At 48.7% G+C, this 26,193-nt stretch overlaps 1 protein-coding gene across 1 annotated transcript; it reads right to left on the reverse strand.

Annotated features, from left to right (window-relative positions):
* Positions 1-19,305: 19,305 nt before the first annotated feature.
* Positions 19,306-24,578, reverse strand: LOC137904482 (WW domain-containing adapter protein with coiled-coil-like). Its single transcript, XM_068748667.1, has 13 exons — positions 24,471-24,578; positions 24,074-24,107; positions 23,337-23,526; positions 22,930-23,018; positions 22,465-22,574; positions 22,282-22,379; positions 21,900-22,193; positions 21,520-21,636; positions 21,189-21,334; positions 21,007-21,098; positions 20,727-20,892; positions 20,492-20,619; positions 19,306-20,415 (listed from the first exon to the last, which is right to left on the reverse strand). Exons 1-13 carry the CDS (start codon positions 24,509-24,511, stop codon positions 20,346-20,348), a joined length of 1,575 nt encoding a protein of 524 aa, XP_068604768.1. The 5' UTR covers positions 24,512-24,578; the 3' UTR covers positions 19,306-20,345.
* Positions 24,579-26,193: the final 1,615 nt, after the last annotated feature.

A 26,193-nucleotide genomic window follows, 5' to 3' on the forward strand; every position in this document is an offset into this window, starting at 1 on the left:
AATGGCCCACATCTAAACGTCCACAAAGCTCCAGCCCGATCGTTGACTGGGAGCCCATTTCCCCCCTAATCTTTGCCGTTATGAAAAATCTAATCAAGAATATTCTCCAGATCACACAGATAGTACTCCTCTTCCTTTCACATGACTTCAGGCGCTTGTATAGAAATAACTCCACATATTTCATTTATAGGTATTCATATTTACCTCCGTTTCTCTGTGTTTCTTAACTATTTCCCATAATAGTCCCTTATTTTGCAGATTCCATTGTGTTTAGTTGCTTAGTTCCAAGACATGCGCGACAGCAGTGAAGTGTGCAGTAGGAGTTTAGTGTAGAGGTGGGATTCCACCAGGGATCAGCTCTGAGCCCATTTTTGTTTGCCATGCTGATGGATAGACTAACAGATGGGGTGAGACAGGAAGCCCCTTGGACTAAGATGTTTGCAGATGACATTGTGATCTGCAGGGAGCAGGTAGAGGAGAATTTAGAGAAGTGGAGGTCTGCTCTAGAAAAGAGCGACCAGGTGGGATGGCATTAGAAATGAGGCAATAAGAGGGACAGTTAGACAGTTTTGGAGACAAGGTCAGAGAGACCAGACTTCGATGGTTTGGACATGTCCAGAGAAGAGACGGGGACTATAAAGGACAGTGTGAAGTGGAGATGAAAGGACAGCAGTTCATAGTCCAGTGGTTTTCTTAATGTGCAGTTCTTTGTGGTTTTTTGTCCAGAGTTCTACACCCTTCCAGGTTAAGACTGTTTCAAACGCATCAGAAGTGATTTCCTTCCATTTGCTGTTCCCTCTTATCTGCCGAAGTCTATCTTAATGTCTGTCTTTCACCATTTCATTTTTCTTAGTGGCATTTTCCGGCACATCTCTTCTCCACTAAGAGATTATATTTCTTTCTTTCTTTTTTCACATTTCCATAGCTCCTGGAAACTACCTGAGCCATTCTCGGAAACTGCTGATCGGGTCTTAGTTCCTCTCCAGAGGCGCCTTTTCAAACGGTCACATGAACTTCCCCACATGGCCCAAAGCTTTTTACATTCGAGCCTTTCGGAAGCTCCCTGCTGTGTGTCAGAGCTCCTTCCTGGAGGCCATGAGCCACTATAATGTTTCCTTCTGTAATCCAATCTGTTCTCTGTTCATCCATCACTGTCTGGTGAAGCGGGACAGAAATAGACACAAAGAACAGTCGGGACTGCAGGGGAAATAAACCCCCCCCCCCCCCCCTGACATCCATTCTGACATCCATTCACGACTTTAACGTTTCAGGAAAATGGGCGGGATCCATCACACTACCTATTTGCCTCTGGTAGGTGTTACAGAACAATGTAAACAAAACGTCAACAACAAACAGCAAACATCTACACATTTCCAATCACACAGTATTTCTTATTGATTTGTCCCTCGGAGGGCAATTTGGTTTACAGCAGTTACACGTTCTACAACGGTAGTCTGCTGCTGGTCGCAGCATGCGCATGCGCCCAGGCAATGTGGGTGAAGTGTCTTGCCTAAGGACACGACGACAGTGTACACATGTGCCCGAGCCCGGAATCGAACCGCCAACCTCTCGATCACAGGACGACCCTCTCAACCAACCACCCGCGCCACCATCTTTCTTCCTACTTATTAGGAAATCCGGTGGCATTTTCAATTTGGTACACCTCCACTGCACTTAAGACCAATGATCAGGCTTTAATTGGAGCTGTGGGATTCAGTGAGGATTCAGTGAGGAGGCCAACTGGACAGTATCAGGTCATCCTGCAGCTAAGTGGAAAAGAACTCTCTGCAAATAGATCCCAGAGTCGCTTCTATTCTTTTAATCACCTCTTGCGCCACATCTTCCATGATACTCACTATATTTATCGTGAAACAGAAGTAACAAAAATCACTGATTATAGTCTTAATGTCTGCATGACAGAATTCAAGAGATTATTTTTACATTTATGTCTCCGTCAGTTTATTTGACAAGAAAAGAATAGGTCTGACATTTGAAGATGAAGGAACTGCTTCCAAACAGAATCCATTTCTGTTTGTGAAAGGAAAATAAGTGAGTCGGCTTCCTTTGTGTCCGACGGTGGTGTATTTCTAGTTTGAGCAACGCTGGAATTTAATTACTCAGACAACAGCTTTAAGGATTAAATGAGGAGAATGAATTGTTAATACACCTGCATAGACGGATGGATGACAGACAGAATAATAAATGAGCACAATCAGAATGTGGTAAAGAAGAAATTCCCAGGGAAAACAGATGGCGTTCCATCCTCCATTACTCCGTGGCCGGGATGACAGCTAGACTAAATTGGAAAGGCGGGAGCCGCGATTCAATCTCCATCATGCCTTTATCTTTTATACACCTTCCTCCATCTTCCATTAGCTGGACTTTCTCCCCATCATTCACTCCCTCTCCTTCTTGTGGATTTACACGCTAGATGTGTTGCGCTACATCCTGACATGGGAAAGCTGTAAGCACGTGGTGTTCCATGACCCCGGGGGGGGGGGGGGGGGACTACAGACTTCCTGTTCAGCCCTGAAATGGAGACGTGCTGATTGATGTAGGCTTTTAAGATCATTTTGAGTTCACTGTGAAAAGATGGTGAGAAATGAAAGTTTGATTCCAGTTAAGGTCACGCGTGGGCTTCATCCACTCGTATAGGAAAGTAATAATCTGAATAATTTAAGGATTCATTAATTAAAGGTTGATAAAATGTCAGAATTACCATTTTGTATGAAATGAACCTTAAGATTAAATGAACAGAGATAATCGGTGTGAGTGTGTGCGTGTGTGTGTGTGTGTGTGTGTGTGTGCGTTTGAGCAGCACTCTCAGCCTCTGACTTGTTTCTTTTTGTTCAAATTTAAATAGCATGAATCAGTTCTGCTCCCAAATTACACGATGGACCCTCAACTCATTGACGGGACGTCTCGTCCATTCAAGGACAGGCTGCGCTGCAGACCGTCCTCAGCTGGGACGGATGAGCCGTTTAAGGCTGTGAAGCACCCGAGCCGAGGCCATTCAGAGAGAACAAGCTGGATGGAGCTAAAAACTGCTGATGAAGCAGAAACCAGTGACCCGTCCTGTCAGTGTCGCCTCTGTCATAAAGACTCTTCGCTCCTCTAAGAGCGCGGAAAGCCTTTATTGTCATTGCATAGAGTGGATATACAACGACATTAGGAACTCGGAGCGATTAATCAATCAGTTCTCTGAGAAATATTTGTGAATAATTTTCTTTGTAACGTCCTGATCGGCGTGCAGATCATGAAACGTGGACTCTTATTCCGAGGGCTCCGTCCTTCCATCTTTAGAGCGAGCCAGGTAACCGTGCGTTACGATTTCTACGACTCCAGTTCCATTTTTGATTCCAATTAACGATTCGGTCGGAAAAGAAAAAAGGAAAACTTTTGCTCGCCGCCTGGCGAGTGAAGTTGCTGCTCACGTTGCCTGGCAATGGCATTCGCAGGAACAGGTTCGTCAAATTGGACCTAATCCCGGCCGGCAGCGGCCGTAAATTACTTTTAAGACTAAGGTTACAGTCACTGCATAGTCTTCAAAGCAGGCGTGACATTAAAGGACGGAGGAGCTAGTCATGACATCATGCTAATATGTTCTCTGCGGGACGCCGCCATCCACTGAGCGTCCTCCAAACACACCAAACCGCGAGGGGAGGGCAGGCCGAGGCAACGGAAGTTATGAACAGTGTTTCATGATGGGAACGTGCACATACTCGAAATCAATGGATGCGCAATCAGGCTCGCAAACCATCCCTGCAAGCGCACAGACACATCGCCGCTGCAGGCTCAAATGTCTTCCCGCTCACGAAGAAGAAGAAGAAGAAGAAGAAGAAGTAACCCTAAGGAAGCGGGGAAATCAATGTGCCACCCTGAGATAGAGGGAGCTGCTGGGCGGGAGGAGGAGCGCTTGTCATTTTCAGACATCTAATTAATTTCCAAAGTCCCACAGGCTGCAGCCTTTAAAGGGAGGAGGGAGAAAACGAAAGGTCAGCGGGGGGCGCCTGGATCCGGGCCGCCGTTACGTTTTAATGAAAAAAGTCATTTCCTTTATTAAAGCATCTTCAAATAAATGTTGTTGTTTTTTTAAAACACTCTTTATATCTAAAGTCCTTTTAACAAAATGAGTTACGTGATGACGGGTGACTCCAGCGTTCCAACAGGAAGTCATCCCCCCCCCTCTCTCTCTCTCGGTTTGCTCCTGAACTCACCGATCGCGAGGCCGACAATAAAATTATTGTGTGTATTTTTCTACTCTCATTTCAATCCCTGCCGTAAGACTTTGTTACGCCAGCGGAGATTATTTAGAATTTATCATTTGTACCTGTAAGTATACACTTAGTTTTATTAACAAAAAACTGGAGGGTAAAATACAACGCAGCAATAAAGGCGTGTATAAAACTCGTTATATACCGTCACCTTTAATCACAGGCGCTTTTAAAGCCCGTCTAACTCGGCTGCAAAAATACAAATCTACCTTCAAAGCACTCAAAATGCTCTCCCTGCTGGGTGTTTAAAGAAAAGCGCCTGCTATTCTAAAGAGGAGGGAAAAGGACAATTCCCTGAAGCAAAGCTGAAGCCGAAGCAGAAGGAAGTTTCTGATCTTCTAAAACATGTCTGGACAAAGAGAACGACCAAAAACTGTCCCGTTTGAGGCTCCCGCCCATTAAAAACAGCCCAACTGTGTGTGGACACGGATCAATAATCCATCTGCATGTGGATCAAAGTATAGGATTAAACACGTCCATAATGCCCCCCCCCCCCACAAGCGCCCATCTTTATGCTGCCACCAACAGGCTGTATAATCTCGTTGGAAACGGTCCCTCGCTTCCTTTATGCGGCGCCTTCTTCATCCTCCCTTTGAATAAAAATGAGTTGTATGTGTTTTGACACGTCTTATTTTAATGGGCTGATAACGTTAAAGGATGCGCTCCCATGATCCTTTTTGACTCTAATCCCTACAGGAGAAGCAGAAGGTCACGCTTTTCCACCGCTGCCCGGCTTCCCGCTCCGGCTTCCCGCTCCGGCTTTGCAGACTCCTCCCTCGTCCTCCTGCAGGAGGCTCAAAGACCGGCAGCGGGAGCGTTCGGAATAAGCGGAGGCATTGGAAGCAAATACAAGCTGCGTTCAAGCCAACCCTGTTCTGTAAGCCCCCCCCATGGAGAGAGGAGGAGGCCTGCGGAGCTGAAATACGGAGCAGGAGGCCGCAGAGAGGGGGGGGGGCAGGGTGACCCATCCCGGGAGGGTGCAGGAGACGTGGCTGGGGTGTCTGAATTAAACGCCACCTTGATCACTCGTGGGGAGTAAACCGCTGCCGCAGCTGAACAAAGACAACGTCTCCCACAGGAGAGGAAAGGAGGTCCACGGAGGGGAGGGGCGCTCCGGGAGGAGGTGGCAGAGCCGAGAGCGAGCTCTGCTCCTGTAGCTAACAAAGTGAAGCTGAACCCGTCAGCGAAGCGCTGAGAGGATCCGTCCTCAAACTCAACTTTCTGCTGCTTCCAAACTTTACTGCATCACGAGAGAGAGAGAGAGAGAGAGAGAGAGAGAACCTGGAAGACCAAAATGCTTCACGGAGGGAGCAAACAGAAAGAGGCCGCGTCGACGGTCCGACCGTCGGGAGGCGAGCCACGTGGGAAAACCGCGAGGAAATCAAGACTCACAAGACAACCAAGTCTCCTGGAGACACAACCAGGAGACTTGAACCTCGTTTGAAAAAGCTATGGTGACTCCTTTTCATTAGAAGCCCCCCCCCCCCCACCCCCCCGATGCTCGAGCAGCGGCTGCGCTCGTCTTAGCATCCTGGTGAGGATATCGTACTCGCGGCGCATTCCGTCAGGAGGGTGAACTCCAAATAGCAAATCCGTGACAAAGCAGAAGGACTCGGCTTTGCTTTGCACGAGCAGAAAGCGACACGTTTGGGGAGGGGGGGGGGGGGGGGGGGGATTACAAAGTGGGTTTACCTCACCTCTGGCTTATCAGCCCGTCTGCAGCAGTCAGACTTGGTGTTCTGCTGACCGCGGAGAACTAAGGTAATACTTTACTCCATAAATAAATAAGCGAGGGAACAAAGGTCTTCCGTAAGTTCAGGGATTTACGGAATTGAATGCAGCACACACACACACACACACACACACACACACACACACACTCTCTCACCTGTTGTCTGCTTGGGCAAACACACAAACACAAGCAAACATTACCTTTAAGGCTAAATCGGATTGAGTTTTAGTGAGAAGCAGACTCGGATGCACGACTGAAATAAACCACGAAGAAATGGTCAATATTTATGAGAGGATGTTTTTTTAGAGCGCGTCTTCATGTCCAATTCAATTTTATTTTAGTTTATTCAGTTTACTTTATTTCATCAGGATAATCCCACCTGCTCCCCAGGGAGGTCCGGCTACCAGCACGAAAAACAAACTTCACTTCTGCGCCGTCCATCGAGCGCCTGACAGCGCGCCGATCACACTCGAACCGTCAGCCTTTTGACTTCCCTCACTCGGCATGCCGCTGGGAGGCTCGGGACAGAGGCGAGCGGGAGCTGAGCGGAAAGATTGGCTTCCGCTGCAGCAAGAGGACGCCTGAAGCTAAGGTTTGCAGCAAATCCGCTGTTATGACAAGCAACGAAATACGATCCGAATTGTTTCCTCCGACTGCGATGGCTGGAATGAAAAGCTCAGCGCTTCCCTTCTCGCTTGGGCTTAGATGACAGCGGAGCTGCCAGACGTCAGCGCGCCGTCTGTAAATCCCTCCGTCAGAAGCAGCGCCGCTTCCTCCCAAACTTCTCCGACATTCCCTTCACCTCGTAGACTCGGGCGAGAGAGGCCATGTCGCTGCTCTCTCTCTCTCTTGAAGCTTTTGATCACTTTAGCGTGAACTCGTAGCATAGCAACCAAGGCCTCGTGCTTATGAACCGATGTGCACAGCCGCCGCCGTCATTCTTTTACCACCAGAAGTTAAAAATTACATTGCAGAGGTATTACAGTTCTTTCTTCGCCTCCTTGTTTGCTGATCTCCCCCTTTTCTTTAAAGCCTCATATATTATATATATTCTACCGTTCAACGGCCCGACGAAAGTGCAACTATGTTCTTCTGTAGCTCTCGAGTCAACGTATAGAAATGCTAAAGGCGGTCAGCGTTTTCTAAGCCAGCAAACTTATTCATGATTAAGTAAATAAAAAAAACAGACCTCAAAAAACACTCGCAAAATAAATTCCATTATTATATTCCCTGTTTGGATGCCACGGTAGGAGAGGAAATAAATTATCATTTCCAACGAGATTATACAGCCTGGATATGTTGAAGCAACTAAAAAGAAATTAAAAATCGCCTGTATTAGTGGATCCACTTAAAATTTTAGTCAACTTTTCCGCATCCCAACTCAGAATGTCAAAATCCATCGCTGACGTTCCGAAACAAAAGACACGTGTGGGCGATGGTGGGATTTCCAAACAGATTATGGCAGTGGTAGATCTGTGTCCCGGTGAGGTGAAGTGCCCCCCCCCCCCCCCCCCACCTCCTCAGGAGCACTACACCTACCTTCATAATCCGTTGTGGGCAGAGAAATGTATCCTTTTTCTTACAAAAAATTAACGATTTAAGACCCACAGAGATTTATATTTCAGACAGACCTGCTGCTTCTCAGAGCAGCGGCGCTGCAAACAGGACGTTATAGAGCATGGATATCGGTAAAGCCGCCACTGCGTCACGTCTAGAGAGTAAATGTCTCACCTTTGTGCTGCACCTTGTCGTTCCGGTGCGGGTGAAGGCTAGGCGAACGCTACAGCACATTTGTACCGATAAGACAAACGATTTAAAGGCAACGACTGCGCAGACCTCAAACAGGAAGACGAACGAGCCCACCGAAAAGAAAAGAACGAATCCCCTCAGCATTTATCTACAGCCATTAAAGTGCACTATGAATATTGAGCCTTCGCCTTTTTACACCCACTCACATCTGCAGACAATTCGTCATGAGACTTCGTACGCGGTTGGGTTTTATTTATTTGCTTTGTAAAGACTTGGGTTATTAGACTGCATTCTAATGAGATTCTATTGAAGTTATTTCCCAGTGGAAAATGTACAGAACTTTAAAAAATAAAAGTTCACCGAAACTTGATGGGAGGCTTGCTACTTCCTGTTTGTTGCTGGAGAGACTGCATCGGCTGAAGGTGAACCCAACACCACTGGAAACTCACTTATGCCACATATGGACAAGCCCATTCTTCTGGAATTACCTCATTGACCTCTAGGCCACTTGTTGAGTCCCAAATCCATCTTTTCCTGACTTGTAAACTCAAGTATTTCCCGATATCCTTGACTGTGGACAGGGGATTGTCCAACAACTAGACGGAACCGTGGTTTCCCTGGGAGGCCTTTTGAGCTGGTGATCTTCATGCCAGTCACAAAGCCTCAAACCACGAACGAACCTGAACCCCATCGTCCACAAAACTATACCCGTCAGAGTGCCTGGTCTGGATTAGACAAAAGCGTTGGCCGTCGCTGCAACTATTCTCGTTTCTCTTTCAGTCTCTTGGTATTCCGGGAGACCCAAACTCCTGACTTTCCCATACTTTCCCAATCTTGTAAGAACCAACCTGGACACTGTGACTTTGATATTTAAAAGCCAACAGTGAGGATTTAGGAAACAGACATGCGTTTGTTGGCCATTAGACAAACCCAAGAGGGCCTCGTGAGTTGGGTGGAGGACCGTGGAGCTTCTTTCCTAATGCAACGGGACAAGCTGTGGCTGCAGCAGCAGCGGCATGTGTCCTTGGCGACCGGCGTGTCGGTCCCCTGGCCTGCATCCCCCAAACACCTCTGCGGGAGTCTGACAGGTGCGACGTGAGATTAATGGTGTCTTTTCGCTTTCAAACGAACTCACTGAAGGCCCCGGTGATTGTCAGAGAGACTCAAAGTCAGAGTTCCTTTGCGTGTCAAAAGGTGAGATGAGGCTTTGAGGCTTGGAATATAAAGGGAAAATCAAAACCTTTGCTGTGCGTTCTGAACTTCCAGGCTTCTGCAAATCAGCGCCGCGGCAGGGACGAAGCGGACTTCGTCATTTGTTGTTCATTTATTCTGTCTGCATTGGATTAAAAATAAAACGCCATGAACAGGATCTACCGGGAGCCGACGTGTTCTTCCTGTTCAGAATCCCCCCCCCCCCCGCCGTCCTCCCAGGATGAAAAGACGGCCTTGAAATTGTCCAGAGGTGTGCACGGGAGGGCGAGTGATGGTCCGTCTAACTGCATCAGCCCTGTGATGGACGTAGGACCCGTCCTGGGAGTTCACGTTTCAGCTGCTCCTCGCTCCTGAAGCGGGCATATGAAATGAGTGGCGATTGATTTTCTCACGGAATCCATTTTCGTTGGCGTTTACATTTTGTTTCCGCAGAACTTCAGCCTGAGGTTGGATAACTAATGAGCGAGACTTTACAAGCGGAGCCCGATCGCTACCGTCTGGTCTTTCTTTCAGACTCGTCGAAATGAAGTTTGCGTTTCATCGTGAAAAAGAAACTGCTAGAAGAACATTTTAAATCCTCACGACGAGACTGCGAAACAAATCAGGTGCTGCAAAGTCTTCAGATCCACCCGATGGACAATTTGGGAGCAGAAACTTGTGTCTCCATCGCAATCCTGCTCGTCAGAAATCAAAGCAGTGATAAAAACACTCCATCCGCTGGACAGCAAGAGCAAATCGCACCGTAGACCGGTGACTTCCTGCCTCCGTTTGACCGGCCCCTCCCCTCTATCGTTTGGTCTGACTCTCCGCCCCTCTTTCTCCACCGTCCTGTCCGGGGTGGATAAATGAAGACCCCGTCCAAAGATGACAAGACAAAACATGAGGGAGAAAAAAAAAAGCGGCCTGAGGTTGACAAGAAAATTAGACTCATCCATCACTCGGCTTGGACGCTCGCAGGTCGCGTGAGAGGAACGCCGGGGTTCTCCACGCCGCCCGTCCGGCGTTCAAGGGCGAAGGCAGCCAATGTTAATGTGGTTTTAATGAATGTAATTATTTTACAGCCATTTTCCAGCAAGAGAAAAGGAAGGAAAGGCGTGAAAGGTGCCGCCTCTGCTCAGGCAACTATGGCGACCAAACGGTGTCTGATGGTGACCTCACGGACCTCATGGTGACCTCACCTACACTGATGACCTCGGCTGCATCGCGGCGCTCTGCGGATGCTGCACCGCCATCGCCGAAGCCGCCTCACCTGCGTCCGCCTTTGATCCCGGGTTTCAGATGTAAATCATTAGAGCTCTCTGAATGTATTACAAGCTCTTCTCTTAAATCAGACGTACGCCCGTTTTATCCGTCTCCCGATGGCGCTGCTGACCTGCAGCACCGAGGAGACGCCGCGACTCTCTGAGAGGTGGAGGAACGTCCTTGTCCTTTGGAATCTCAAACATCCCTCCTCGCATCTGTGTCCCCCGACATCAGGGTTTGACAAAACCATCAGCCACTTTTTTTTGTTTTTTTTGTCAACTCCTTTCCAGATAAGGCCGTTTTATGCAGCGTCGTCCTCTTCCATAAGGCCTGATAAACGCCACCAGAACGAAACCTTCCACGACTTTTTCTCGCTTTTGACTGGCTTATAAATCATTCTTTGTGCTGCGTAAAGTTGGCATGTCATACATTTTGTCGCAGCATTGACCCACAAGAAAACCTTGGAAAATAAAAAATGAAAAAAAAAAAAAACAATTTCTCACTAATCAATTAAACAGAAATAATATTACAGTATATTAGATCTGACTATCAGTATCTGCAAGTTCAGAGTGACGTTGCCCCCCCCCCCCTACCCGCCCCCGACAGTAATTTCTTACGTTTATTGCCTCCTTCTGGTCAATGCTTGATGAATATGATGAATATTTCACGCTGCCAGCGTGGACGACATGAGCGTAGCTTCAGCAGGCGGTGGACGACGATGGATCTGGATTAAATTTGACCGCCTGGGGACCGATATTAAAGTGACAGCCCGCTGGTCTGCTTGTTAGCTCTGGATAATCAATAACGCGTCAATAAGACAAATCCCCTTTGAAATCGTCTTTAAAATTAAGCCGCTGTTGATTCGGTTATGGATGACGCTGAAACGCAAACCTCCAGGCGCTGCCGAAAGGAAGGTCAGGCGATCGGTAAGTCGGCGCATCCGGTCGATCACCTTCAAAAAAAGGCATCGAGGAGACGTTTCAGCCAAGCCAAGCGGCGCCGCCCCCCGCTACTTTTAACGTCTCTCCGCTTTAGTTTCCCAACTCCTCGTCCCTCCCGTCTTTCCTCCTCTTTCTCCAGCTGGAGTCGGGGGCTTTTTTTTTTTTTTTTATTTACTAGTTTTCCTGAAGTTGCTCTTCTTATTGTTTGCATCTCTATATGGAACCTGTATTGTTGTTAGCATATACTCTCTTTGCTGCTCTCCATCTGTCTCAGCCCAACCAGCGGAGGCAGACGTTCGCCCACCCACATCCCGCCTCTGCCCGTCTGTTCTGAGTTTTTCTCGCCACTCTTGTCGAGGACCCACCGTGTGACACCCTGTTTGGCTTCCTTCCGGAGGGGATACTGGCGTCGTCTGGGGCGGAAAGAAAATTTAGGGATGAGGGAGAAAGGCTGACAGTTTTTGATCAGGCCGAGAAAATGCATCATGGGACTTGACAATTAAAGTCTGAAGTCCTGTAGTAAGTAGCTTTGGACTGTTATCGCCTACTATTGTTAAAACTAGCAGGTTCTTGGCTTTATTCCCACGGTTTCCTCGGTAGGATCTAAGTTGCGGCGGACTTGGGGTCATTTCGTGGGGGCAGGAACTTGTTGTGCAGAACAAAAGTTCAGGAGCCGGGCAACAAAAAGGCGGCTTCTCTAATTGGGCTGCTTAAGGTTACAAATCCTTTGGCAGAAAAGTCGAGCTAATGAACGAAGAGGAGAGACGGAACCGTTCGCACCGTGACTCTTTGGCAGTGGACAAAAGGCTTCCGTCACAGATAAGGATTAAGGCGTCCCGGCAGAGAACGCGCCCGTCGTCTTCTGAACTCTAATCTGGCCGACTCGCCAACCTAAGCGCTCTTATTGCGCCGCTAATTCATGTCCAGTTAAAGGTGGTTACGTGACACCTGCGCATCAACGACACCTGGTGCGATGATGAGCCGGCCTCGCCGAGCGGAAGCCCCCGCTAATAGTCACGTGAAGATAACCTGGCTTGTTGCATGGGAGGAAAAGGTTCACCGGCTGAGCGCCCCTTAGCCCCCCCCCCCCCCCCGAAAGGAGAGACAAAATGCTTATCGAGTGAGCCACGCATTCATTTGCGCTTCGATATCCAAGCGAATTAGCTCAGAGGCTCGTTAGAATGAATCAACTCTTCCTGCGTTGGAGCGTAAAAGACTGTAAAGCTAATCTGATGCTACCGTCCGAAGGCTTTTCCATCTATCCTGCTGTTGGCGTAAATAATCTAGGAGGGTGTAAAGAATGAAGACGGCTGCGAGTCGAGCTAATAAATCAAAAAAAAGTGTGTTCAATGAAAAAGGGGTCAAAGGTGGAACTAAAACGATCATTAAATGAGGTGGAAGCTGCACTCCCCTCCCCCCCCTCGTCCGAGCGACTGACGATAATTAATTCTCTTCGGTTAATTAAAAGGTGAGGCCTGCACAGCTTGTTGGGATCTTCCTGTCTGGATGAGGAATCTTCAGGACTATCGACTCCGACAGCTAGAAACAAATCTGACCAATTAGAGCCGAGGAAAATGCGACCGACGCGGGAAAAGCTAATTTGCCGGGATCGTCTCGCCATGTTAAAGGCGTTGCACGCCTTCTCTCTAGATCAACCCAGCCGGTCAGACAGATGGCCGTCCACCATGAGCCTTAGGTTCTGTCCAAGGTTTCTGCCTGTTAAAGGGAAGTTTTTCCAAAGTGCTTGCTCTTGTGGGTCAAGTTGGGTTCCCTCTTTCCCGGCAGGTCTTTCCCTGCTAATCCTGTAAAGTGCCTCGAGATGACTTCCTGTTACGATCCGGCGCTATAGAAATAAAACTGAATTGAATTGAATTGAATGACGCTCCGGTGAGGCCCGGCGGTTCTTCTAGAGGCACCGCCGTCGGGGCCTGACTGCCTTCCTCTGACGGGATTGGCTGTAACGAGGACACATGAGACGGGTGGAGAGAGTCATCTGCCGTCCCCCTCACCTATTCGGCGTGCCGGCGGCGAAGCCGGGCAAACGAGTCTCGATCAGGTAAAGGCGGGGGGAGTCGCTCGCTCATTTGCTGCGGATGAGTTCCACACCTCAGACTGCCATTACAAACAGGACGCAGCCTTCGCCCACGCCGCCCGTAAATCGGAAGAATTAGTTTCGCTCCCGTTTGTTGCTGCTTGTTTTTATACCAAACGACACGCAAGGTTCAAGGCCCGGCAGCCCCGGGCAGGGCGTGACCGGGGGGGGGGGGGCAATAAAGCACCCGGGCCATTTCTTATTTCTTATGGGTCGAGTTCACGCTCTCATGTCAGGTGACTGATTTAGAAGAGCATCCATTCGGGGACTTCGCCTTGAGGTCCTGATTAGACCGAGCTGAGGCGAGCCGTCGCCGATTGCCGGCTCAGATTTACAGCTTCAGGCGCTCGCCGGCTTTTAAAGCGTCGCAGAAAGGAGATTCCCGTTCTGCTCTTCCCAGAAAGCCGGATTCCCATCTTCAGCGTGGAGGAAGTGATGTAGTAGAAAAGGAAAACGGCAGAGAAGGCAGACCCATCCCCTCCTCTTCCTCTTCTTCTTCAGCTCCTTTTTTTACTAGTCGAGCTTCCAGCCATCTATGAGATTTCACATCGGATTATCGGTACATCATCGCAACGTGGTCCGAGCAGGCGTTTTGTTTCTGCCGTTTCGTCTTCGTCTGTTTGAAGCAGCTGGTATTTTAAACCGGGGTGAGCGAAGCTGCAGGAAGCGCCTGCTGACGAAACAAGCGCTCCTGCGTCAGCGTGCAAACAATCGATTAGGACGAGTACAGAAATCAAGTCTTTTGGGCAGCAGATTAATTACATTTAAAGAAATGCTTTGCGAGGCAAAAGTGAATGAATAAAGTTTGATCAGCGAGCGGAGGACAGGAGGCGACGGCGGCCTGCTGCAGACTGATTATTGAATGATTGAAAACTCGGCGCAGAGCACAAATCACGAAGCTCGTCTGCGGAACTAATGACTTTCATCGGCGTGGGGCGTCGTCGGTACGGCCTGCTGGCTCACCCCCCCCCACCAGAACACCGGTGACAACAGTCACAACCAGAAAAGCACTGGGAGAGCGCAGACCTCCGCCAAGCGGCTCAGTCCCTCTATATTACGGTTTACACCAAAAAAAAATAAATGGCTCTACGTTTATTTGATCTCTACTTTTAGATTCCTTCACCATGGAAACAAACCTTGAGCAAATGGATTCACGTTGAAATCGTTATTAGTTTAGAAATTATTCACACTTTCAGTCATGGCGGCTTCTTCTGGATCTATCGATCCAGAGCTTTTGAAGATACAACTAATCCACTACTAATTCCACACCATCTCCATCTCTAATATTAGGCTGAAACGACAGAATGACAACTTCCTGTTCACCTTTTTCAGTTCCACACAGCCGGACCGCAGGAGGACCATCACAGCAGTCACAAGCAGTCAGGAGTCTCCCCCCCCCCCCCCCCCCCAGTTTAATTTACTCGTGACCCAATCCTCCAAATCGAACGGGAAAGCAACAAATCACGCGAGACGCACACACGGATGGCGTTTGTGACGCTCTGCCACAGTTCCATCAGAATAAAGTTTATTCTCCAGACTGCTGAGGTCATTGGACACGAGTGGATCCAGACCGGGTCGGGTTCTGCAGCCGGTATCAGATCGGTGGGACCGTGTCTTATTATTCTGGGATTCTGCCGAGAAGCTTTTAGACGAGGAAAGACAACCAATGTTGGTGTTGAACGTCAGCACGCCTCATGGATACCCCGAGGCAGAGGCGGGAAACAACCGAAACAGTCTGGACAACACCCCCCCCCCCCCCCCCCCCACACACACACACACACACACACACACACACAAAAACAATCCTAGATAATGGTAAACACACAGCAGCCTTACCCGAAACAGGAACAACCTGGAAGAGGACTGAACGAGAGAGAGGCTTGATTGAAGGACGAGCGACAGCTGGAGCTGCAGGTGATCGGAATGAGCCGGATTGATTAGAGCGGGATCTGGGAAAACAGGAGACGTTAGGAAGCACTAAGGAATATAGGAAGGGGAATAAACTGACGTCCAATCAGGCGTCATTGACCTTCGCTGTGATGGAACTTCTTCTTTTGCTTTCCAATGATTGTGCGTTTTTGTTGATGCTGCTCCTCATCTTTCCTTTATCTATTTTAAATGAGTTCCGCATTTAATATTTTTTGACAGCTTCTGTCTTCTTCGTGGCGACACCGCATTCTTCTTCTTCTCTGTCTCTTAATAGCGGTTGTGTTGCTTTACCACCAGGAGAAACTGTTTGAATGAGAAAATGATCATCTGCATTATAGAGCTAATTAGTACAAGTATACATAAGACTATAAATCAGAACTACAAGAACAAATAATAAATCACAACAGAAAGTTTTGGCCAGCTTCAAAACTTTTTGGAGCAGTCATCACGTTTAAAATGTTCCCTGCTCGTCAAGTTTTACATTTTAGAAATTAAATAAGGAGATAAGGAAGGATAAGGAAATAAGCTCATCCTGCTGACTTTTTTAAAGGCGTTAATAAAGTGGCAAAGTACACAGTGTGTACAAGCACAGTACTCCAAACAACTTTGGTTTCAAATCAATTCTGATTAAGATCATTATCGGTGTTTTTCAGGAGCGCCTGACCGTGTCTGAGTGAGACGAGGCAGGCAGTTGGGAAATCAGAGATTTGATTTGATTGCATTTGATTTGAGCGTTGAAAGGCACAGATGGGACGGCAGCATCCGCGAGGACAGGACCGATAAAGTCATCTCCATTTAACGTTTGACTGACGGGAAGGCGTCCTGTCCAACGATCAGAACGTCTGCGTGCATCAAAAATGCAAGGCCAGTGGTCCTCCGAGTGGAGAGCGATATATCATCTCTGCACAATCTACTGGCGGAGAACCAGTTCCAGTCTTTTTTGTATTTAGTGAAACACGAAAAGTATGAGAAATACAAGCTAAAGGTAAAGGGAGGGGATTTATCATGCAGTAGAAGTGGAGCCACTTTCCTTCACCTCGAGATTTTGCTATGGAGGCTGTTGGATTAAAAAAATAAAAACATTTCACATATCAGACCTGCCTTAGTCATACTGATATCTGCACCTTGATAGAAGTACATGAAAAACCACGAAAGACCACCTCTGCTCCCTGAAGCCACACATATCTGAGGCTTTTGTGTTCTCCTCAGTTGAACGACCATCCAGGTTGGACCTTCACCGCTCTGCATTCAGAGCCCAAGGATCCCCAGAGGATGATGTCATTGATGCAGTCCTCAAATAGCATAAACATAACAAGTACAATGTAAAATGCTGTAGAATAGCAACGGGCTAAGAACGGAGCCTTGGTGCACTCCATTAGAGCGGTGGGAGCACAGTCCTCCGCCAAGCAGCTCATTCCCCTCATAATTAGATTTACACCGTCCACATGGTGATCTGGATCAGCACCAACAGGTTCTACATTTCTATTGGTATCTTTTTACAGCAACCATGAAAAATAAAAGTGAAGTTTATGTTTTTAACTGATTTTTGAATCTGTATATTGAGTTTTGAATGCTAAAATGTAATATTTTTGCGTACCTCCATTCTGTATCCGATCCAGATGTAGAGCTCCCAGGGGGGTGGGGGCCGCCGCCGAACAGCTCCCCCGTGCGGCGTCTTTGCCAAAAAACATTCTGCTCCTGTGCGACTGTGGATTTTCAGGCGCTTGTGCGTATCCTCTATCTTGCGCCCAACCAGAGCTGCCCGTAAATCTGTGAATAAGTGGGTTTACATCGGGTCATATTTGTTTGATTGACAGCTAAAGAAATCCAGGGTTGCTCTGAAGGTAACACCAAATCTAAACAAGATATCTTGTCTCTTTTATTTATGAAGAGCAATGCTTGGATGTGCACCTGAAAACAAAACAGAATCATTTTAGTTGAGGGGGGGGGGGGCAAAAAAGTCATCAACATTCAACAATGGCTCGATGTTTTTATGCATTCAGCACGCAACTTTTTTTTAAAAGACGAGCAGTCAATGTGTAGATAACATATTTTCATGTCCCGGGGCTACAAATCATAGATTAGTCTGGGAAATAAATGAATACAAATAAAAGATGCGCGTTGGACACTTGCAGAAACACAATTTGTTCAGGGCGAGTTGTGATTTGAATAGCTTAGAGAATACAAACCGCCACATGGCTCAGCCTCCACCAAAAACACCACCCATAGGATCAGGAATGACAACGACATCGTTGTTAGGATGATAAATGTATATATATATATATATTAATAGATTTTTAAACGACGATGTCACACTTTGTCCAGCGTCTCATCCAATCAGTGAGAGACACTGACATTTATGTCAAGTCAGTTTAAATGACATTGTAGAAGCGTGTGAAGGGTCAGCGGGAGGATGGGGGGGGAGACGACAAGGGTGGAGGGAACGAGAGGACAAAAGGCAGAGGGGAAGGACAATGGCCAAGTCCACAGACGTCTCTGTTACACCAGGAGGACCCTAAATAAACACGGACACAGGTCATCGGCACTGGGCCCGCCTGGCGTCCCACGGGCGTCCAGGACAGAACGAGCCGAACACGGAGCAGATGAAGGCGACCTTTGACCCGCCTCCTGCAAAGGCAGGAGCGATGGGATCCATCAATCAAACGGGGGGGGGGGCAGTGATCAGGCCCATCAGGACTCGTGGAATGATGAAGTGTAATGTTGCTGAGCAGCCTCATGGGCAAAAAAAAAAAAAAGGCAATATCTCACAGCTCCGTTGACAGATTTCTAAATTCCTGCTGACATCGGGCGGGGGGGGGGGGGGGGGGGGGTTCACAATAGTAATAAAGAATGATGAACGAGGTCAGACTGAGTTCAGTCGAACGGAAGGGAAATATGGGAAACGGCAGCTGCAGCAATTCCCCGAGATCCTCGCCTCGGCTCCGTGAACGCTCACAAGGCCGGAGCAGCTCTGACGTTAACGTCTGCACAAAGAGCCGCCGAAGCGTCCTCTCAGGGCCGCGGCGTGTTCTCTAAGAACTGCACCTTTGACCCTTTGACCCTAATGCTCTTTAAGTTGCATTAACCTTTGCCTATTCCCAGAGAAAGAAGAAGAAGACATTGTGCAAATTAAACATTTGCAGCACCTGCAAGCATCAAAACTTGTGAACCTTCAAAGAAGCGTTCTCAGGTGCGTCACCCGGATCACCGGCTATAAGGGGAGAGAACGACCTGAGAGTAATCTGTTCGTATCTGCAGCGCGGTCTGTCGGTCACGTGTCGGCCTCTGAATGAGCTTCAGAGGGTTCGAATCAAATGTTTTTTTTCTGCTACCGTTGGCAGCCTGGAGCCACGCAAATGGTTTTCCTTTGTCTGGCCTTTGAGATATGGTCTAAGAGCAGCGGCGAGTGGACTTCTGGCACCGAGAGTCAAAAAATCAGCGACTCTTTCCAGAGATGTTTCCTCCGCTTCATCCACGGGGCTGTTCCCATCAATTCCTCTCAGGCTGGAGGTCTGCAGGCGATCCAGGGTCATAAGTGATGCTCTGATGGGAGTGGCATCTCTGAAGGTCTAACCCCCAGGAGGGTGGGGGGGGGGGGGGGTCACAGTTCAAGTTCCTGTGGGGGCAAACCCTGAGGGGGGGGACACAGAACCTATGGAAGTGTACGTCTCCAAAATCAAAGTCCAGTGTCATCGTCGGAATCCGCTCTGGTGACGTGCTGACATTTTGAACTCCTAATTCGGACATTGTTTTTATCACGCCGATCAGCAGCTCTTATTTTTTATTATTTTCTTTACGAGCATTGCCTCAAGCGTTGGCCTGGAACCGCAGCGCAGGTCAACTCCAGTCAGATTTTATCCCGTCTCCTGCTTTTGTTTAAAATGCATTCTAAACCCGACATGGAGAGGAATAGCGTTCTAATCTGATGGAACCTAAACGGAGGCAGATTGAAGGGGAAACTGCTCGCCGGGGCCACCTTGCGGCCGGAAACTGAACTGCACGAAGCTCCCGTGACCTTCGACATCTTAACAGCAACTACAAGTGGAGCAAAATGGGTGGTATATTTTATTTTCATATTTTATGGAATACAAAGCCCAAATCAACCCCCCCCCCCCCCCCCATCAAAGATGAGGAAGAGGAACAGACAGGAAGTTGATTTATGGGCGTAGCGGTGAACACGCCTGCAGTTTAATGTGATATTTCTATAAAAACTAGACCCTCTCTCCTCAGGAAGGAACCCGGTAAAAGTTAGCAGCCTAATCCGGCCGGAGTCGTTGATGAAGCGGTTGTATCCATGACAACGGAACCCAAAATACAATGCAGTGCTTTTTCTTTTGTTGAAAAAATACTTCTTTAAGCCGGTTGTGTACAACGTTGATTCATTTACTGCACACAAGGAACTAAATATTTCCCCACTGTTTTTGGGGGGTGGGGGGTTAGAGAACTTTGACAACAAAAAAAATTAATCCTCATATATACCTGCAGCCACCCCAGATCCAGTAATGGGGGGGGGGGGGGTATTAAAATGGCTTTCAAACATCTGGAGGGCGTTTGACGTAACTAGCAACCGCTCCCGAGTGAATCTGGAACGCCGGAACCAGAACCCGGTTCCCCTCAACCCGGTTCCCCTCAACTGGGACCAGATGACCGAAGGACGCCGAAGCGCCGTCGCCGAGGTTCCGCCAAAAGTCTCCCGACATGTAAAACCACCGACGCGTATAGTGACTAAAAAATAACATTAGTAACATCACTGCCACCAAATCCTTACGCCGCACTGCATGATCAAAGACCGGGGGGGGGGGCGGGGGGGGCGAACGGGTTCCAACCCCCGTCGGACTCAAACGAGGCCTCCGGACGACTAGACGTGAGAAAAACACACCGGCGAACGAGATAACCCAGAACAATAACACACAATCCAAAAGGTGCCGTTTGTGAAGAGAGCCTCGGGGTCGAAGGTGAAAGCGTACGGCTCAGGGAGACGTCCGGGTCTAACGATTTAATCAAATCAAATAGAAATAAAGAGAGAGGAAGAAACAAAGGCGTTCTGTTCAGGAATGATGGCGTTCCGTCTTCAGTCTGCGTCGCTCTGCGGGGGGGCAAACAGGAAGTCCAGTCCTCTTCTCTGATCGCTACCCGCCCCCCCCCCCGGTCCGTTTCTGTTCCGCCGGGCTCCTTCACACCATGTAGGAGTTCTGGTTCTTCAGCTTGTCCAGCTCTTTGCTCTGCTGCCTCAGAAACAGGATCCTGCAGGTGGGGGAGGAAACGGTTAACGGGCGTCGCTCAACCGCTCGGGGGGGGGGGGCGAGCGCCCGGGACTCACCTCTGCTCCCTCAGCGTGGCCTGGATCTCACACACTCGGACCAGAGAACGGAGGTTCTTCATCTCCGTGCAGATCTCAGACATGTACAAGCTGCCCATGTTGTGGATGTCCTCGCGCAGCCGCGCCGCCTGCGGGAGAGACGGGGGGGGACGGGAGGGACGGGGGGGACGGGGCGTCAGGCGAGACGAAGACAAACAGGTTCCGGTCCGCCTGCGCCCGGGGGGGGGAGCGGTACCTGCTTCTCAGTGTTCTCCGAAGGCCATCCTTGGATGTGTCTGATGAGGTTCTCGTCGAAGTGAGCTGCCAGGGCGGGGGTGAAGGAGCCGGGGGCGTCGCCCTGGGTTTGGGCGTGGGGTAGACCGCCACCAGGGGCGTTTGATCCCGTGCACAGAATCTCCTGGCTGGTGGAGGGAGACAAAGATTGTGTGGATCAGCGTAACACCGGCATTAGCGCAGCTTAGCTTAGCGTAGCTTAGCTTAGCTAGCATGGGCCCACGGGCACTTCCTGTCTCTACCTCCTCTGCTGGAGAGTTCTGGGGTCCTCTGGACGCTTCTCGACCGTCTGAGACGAGGGAACCGATCCTTGTTTACCTGACGACATGTTGCCCTGAGGAGACGGGAACAGAAGACGGCGGGAATGAGGACAGACCCTCGACTCGGACCGCCGGGCGTCGCTCTCCCGTTCTGGGCGACTCACTCTCGTTTGTGAGGACGCGACATTCCCGGCGTGCACCAGGAGGGACTTCTGGCTGCTCTGCGGCGTTCCGTTCCGCGGCGAGACGTACGGCCGGGGCGACGACGCGTCGGACGTCAGGGAGACGGGCGACTGATTGGAGTGCGGGGCTGAAACACGGAGACGAGGAAACCTGAATTTAGCTTAGCTTAGCAACAGGCTAAATGAAAAGCCTCCAGTCCGTCTGTAAACCAAGCTGCCCGTCGTCTCATGGCATTTATTGATCTGCAGCATCGTTTGGGAGGAACGGGGAGTTGGTCGGAGAGGGGGGGCGGGGCCAGGGGGGGGGGCTCACCTTGGCTGGAATGCTGAGCAGCCGACAGCAGAGCAGTGATGTTGAACGCAGGTCCAGCAGCGAGGAGCTTATGAAGCACAGACCGCAGGGAAGCTTGGGTAACGGCAGCGGCCAAGACTGGAGGAAGACACGCACGCACACACACACACACACACGCACGCACACACACACACACGCACACACAGGTGAGATAATGAACTCGTGTGTGGCAGGTTCACACTGGACAGCAGGAAGTATCATAAATGACGCCCGGGCTCTAAGATAGGAACATTTTGACACTTTGATCAACAGGAAATCATTGAATGGAAGTCAGCTGGGACGGTCTGAGGAAGAGGAAGAGGAAGAGGAAGAGAAAGAGGAGGAGGAGGAGGAAGCGGCACCTTCGTTGAGCTTCGCCATGTCCATGCTGCCGTTGTTCATCTGCAGCGTGGCCTGAAGCGCCGGGAGGAGCTGGTGCAGGAGGGCCGGGTCCTGCAGCAGCGCCGGGGACGGGGACTGGGCCGACTGGGACGCCTGCCCCGCCGCAGAGGAAGAGGAGGAGAAGGACACGCCGGAGGGGGTGGAGCCTAAAGCGCCGGAGGCGGAGTTCAGGCTCTGAGAGGACGCGGCGGCGGAGGAGGAGGCGGAGGAATGGGCAGCGTTGGGTGCTGCGGATTGGTCCCCTGACGCCGTCTCTGCGGCGACGAGGAGACAAACGCGGCGTCATTTCAAACGCCGCCCGTCGGGGCTCGCGGAGCTTCTCGTCTCTCCGGCCGCTCTTACTTGTTGTGGCTTTGTCCTGCAAGGCCTCCTGTCTGTAATCCATGTCCTTGGGGAAGCTGTTCGCCGCCATCTTGACCGAGTCTTTCTGCCGCTGCTCCCTGAAGCAGATCAAGCAGAGAGCAACGGAGACGGTGAGAAAGACGCGCTCGCCGGCGGCGGCCGCGTGGCGAGGACACGCCTTGCCTCTCCAGCAGGTCCTTGGGCTTCTCCCACTGGGAGACCTCGGTCCGGCAGTTATAGTAGTACTTCTTCCCAGAGGAGCTGATGTGTTCCGTCCAGTCGTCCGCTGGGTCCTGGTGGCGAGAGAGGCCGGTCGAGAGACGTTCAGCAGGACAGGAAAGACGTCAGACGAGACATTCGGCCGCATTTTCATACAATAAAACCTTGTTTGAAAATTTCAGGCACAGATTTGCCCGTAAAGTCGGCTTCGAAAGCGATTCCAAAACGATGTGTCGACCGAATCGACACCAGGAAGTCTTTTCCCATCCAGCTGACTGGCTCTGCTAGCTGTGTTATTAGTGCATGTGCCGATATTCCACACACACACACACACACACACACACACGTGTAGCTACATCATGTCCCGCCTGCCGTTTCTGCAGGACACGCCGAGGGCCTAGAATCGGACCACGCTGGACGCCGTCTTACCCGGTCTGCAGGCTTGCTCTGACTCGCGTGCGGCTCGGCGCCGTGGAAGCTGTTGTTGAGCGGGTTCTCCTGGGGGGAGCCGCTGGTCCCTGCAACGAAGCCGCTTTGTCAAATCATGGGAAATTACACCCCGATCTGCAGCAGGACCGATTCCTGCTGCAACATAGAAACGTTCACGTTTAGCGCGATCTTGCATTTTGAGCTCCGGGAGCCGTCCCGCGGCCCGACGGCAGCGAGGGGGCAAAATAATCCGGAGCTGCGTTTTTGTTCTCCGGCGGTCTCGAGGTTCACGTTTTCATGTTCATGGTTTCAGGGTTATGTTGCGTTTTCACCTGACATTAACTCAGACCCTTTGCGGTGAAACTTTAATCGTCGGCGTGCGTAAAGGCCGTCGGATTCGCGCTCACCATTTTTCCCTTTGACTGCATGAGAGGCTTTAGCCTTGCCATGTCCGGCGGCGTCTCCTTGTCTGCTGACGGGACTCTCGTCCGAGCGCCGCAGCATCTTGTACGGCGGGGTGGGGTCCGCCGAGCCGTCGCGCACCTTGTCGTGACGGTGAAGGCTGCCGGACTGGCTCTTTGGCTGAGATTTATGGGTCTAAAGCGCAACAGAATCACGAGTTGGGGGTCAACTCAAGCTAACACGCACCACACACAAGCTTCACTGATTAACGCAGCGAGAATAACAACCCGAAGACAGAACCGAACTGGCTGCAGGATTCCTCCAGCTTCTTTATAGGCAAGGATTTACTTGAGTTTCAATAATAAATACATTTTTGTGAGACCATCTGTGTAATATTTATAACACTATTCTATACAACCTCAAAAATAAACCTATTGTTGGTAATAGAGTCTACTTTTGTGGATTAAATACAAAATAATCTTTGTGAGCCGGTGTACAAATGTGTAATCCTTTGATATGGATGAGGTTAGAATGACATCAATTTCCGTCTAGAGTCGATATGGATGGAAAATGCTTTTTAATGATTGACAGCATTTAGCTCGCAGCATAACTGGAGTTGGGGTTTGTGAGACCCGATTTATTTATACTACAGCTTGAAAATAGAGATGGTGGAGTTGTTTTAATGTCTTTAAATAATTGGAAGTACACTAAAGTATTCTGTATTTGCACCTCGTTGACATACCTGATAGGATTGGGAATCCCTTCTTTCGGTGCACCTGTAAGAGAATAAAAAAAAAAAAAGCAAATGACTTTACCGTTTAAGCTGCATTCTAATATTTACAACACTTAGCTAGCTACTGTTAGCTAAATTAGCTCGACTCGCCACTTTAGCGACATTTGTCCCCCGCGGACGGGATAACCGATGTTTAAAACACGAGAGAGAGCAAACAGGCCGGGATTTCCTCTTAAATGTTTTAGCTAACGTTTAGCTAAACGAACTACGGGAGAACCCGCAGGTTGGCTAGCCGCAGGTCAACGCTAGCCCGCTGCGGCGAACCCGCGAATAACGAACAGGTTAAACTTTAGCATTCAGAGAAGACATTGTCGTCGTCGTTGTTTTTGTTGTTGTTGTTGTTTACCCATCGCTGACTCTTGTTGGTTTCCTTGCATACATCACCATCAAGGCCGTGGTGATGTATGTGTGTGTGTGTGTGAGGGGGGAACCGCGGCCTCCTGTCTGCTCCGCTTTTACACTTCTCTTTTCTTCAGTTTACTGATATCTAGATTCAGTCTAATCCTGCCGAACAGAGAGCTACAAGCCGCGCACCGAGCACCGAGCATGGCAGAGCGGGTGGTCTTTGTTCAAAACCACCCTCAGTGCATCGTCTGGCATGTAGCTGCTGTTAGCTTAGCTTAACCGACGTAGCTCAGCGGGCGGATGGCAGCAGCTCAGGAGGAAGCGAAGAAGAAGACGTAATGATTAACCAGAAAAGGGATTTCCGGTTTTTACCTTTCAAAATATGTGTTCTTATTGACGAGGATAAAAACAAATATTAAAATTATACCACGATGAAGAAAAAACAAATATGGAAAATAAGGTAAAAGCTGAAGCTCTTTAAATCAGATTATTTATTTGTATTCAATGTCCCAAAATGTATGATTGCAATTGCCAAGCGTTGCTTAAAATTAATGACTCTAAAACAATTTCTGGGCAAAAGGTAAACATTTCAAAATATTCACCAAAAATCTTTTTTCAAAGAACATGTTTTTACAGAAAAAAAGTAAAACCCAGAATATATGGATGAGTCAATAATGTCAAATAAAATATCGTCAAAAGTCAATAAGGTTACAAATAATATTTACGCTTTTATTTTGAAATATGGATCGTAATTTCCTGTGTTAGGCTATTCGCGGTCAGACAGAGCGACATTGACCTTGTCTCCTCCCCCTGCCTTTCTGACGTTTTCGTTTTTTGTGATTTATGTAAATTTACAGATTTTTTTTTAGCACCTGCTAACCACAAATTGAACTAGAATAGTAGAATAATTTCAAGCAAAATTCAGAATAAAGGCTTTATCGCGATACCTAGTAAAGAAATGAGGTGAAAACAGCTCTTGAATATCTTCCTATGCCACTTAATTTCCTTCAGTGTCAAACAGTTGTTGTCAAGTTGTTGTCATGCTTTTTAATTAAAAATTATCTTTAGACAAAGTCAAGCTATGTTCATTAAAGTAAACAGAGAACAGTTCCTATTGCTAAAATACAAGCAAACCAAACAAAACCATGCTGGTGAAAACATCACATCCTCAACAGAGGATATTAAATCAGGGACATTCGTGTGCTAAAGTTATTCCACATGCTCTTTGATTGCTGTATTGATCGTCTGCCAGCTTATTTAGGTCAGACTCGATGGATATCGACTGAATACGAGATAGTTGTTGTTGTTTTCAATCCGGTTACTTCAAATCTACACGGCTTCTCTTTACGAGTGAGTGTTCAAATGCTGCCTGATCTAAACTTAATGGAATAAACAATCTCTGGTGAGTTCAGAAATTTGTTTTTGGTTATGTTACACTTCACATTTCTACCTCAGTCTAGGTATCTTTATATTGTCCTTTATTATTAGCCTAGGTCCATTAGCCAAGCCTAGGTCCTGTTATTTAAGTGCATTTATATCTAATGGATTCTTTTATTTTTTTTATCTACCTGCTTCATTTGACCTTAAACGAATCAAAACCACAATATGAGAGCTGAATTAATTTGAGGAAAGGACGTCCAGTATTTAGTATGAGTTGTTATTTTTTCAGTTTCAATTGAGTTGTACTTAAGAATGCAAGAAAGTTAAAATATAAAAACATAAAT

This window comes from Brachionichthys hirsutus, chromosome 15, assembly GCF_040956055.1.
Source record: "Brachionichthys hirsutus isolate HB-005 chromosome 15, CSIRO-AGI_Bhir_v1, whole genome shotgun sequence".
NCBI classification, from domain to species: domain Eukaryota; kingdom Metazoa; phylum Chordata; class Actinopteri; order Lophiiformes; family Brachionichthyidae; genus Brachionichthys; species Brachionichthys hirsutus.

What these genes read in the sequence shown, in the direction of transcription:
- LOC137904482 (XM_068748667.1), bottom strand. Translation starts at nt 24,511, where the DNA reads ATGGTGATGTATGCAAGGAAACCAACAAGAGTCAGCGATGG. An exon ending in AGAACTCTCCAGCAGAGGAG is followed by an intron (nt 20,893 to 21,006) that starts GTAGAGACAGGA and finishes TCCCTCCACCAG; the next exon opens with CCAGGAGATTCTGTGCACGG. An exon ending in GCCACGCTGAGGGAGCAGAG is followed by an intron (nt 20,416 to 20,491) that starts GTGAGTCCCGGG and finishes CCCCACCTGCAG; the next exon opens with GATCCTGTTTCTGAGGCAGC.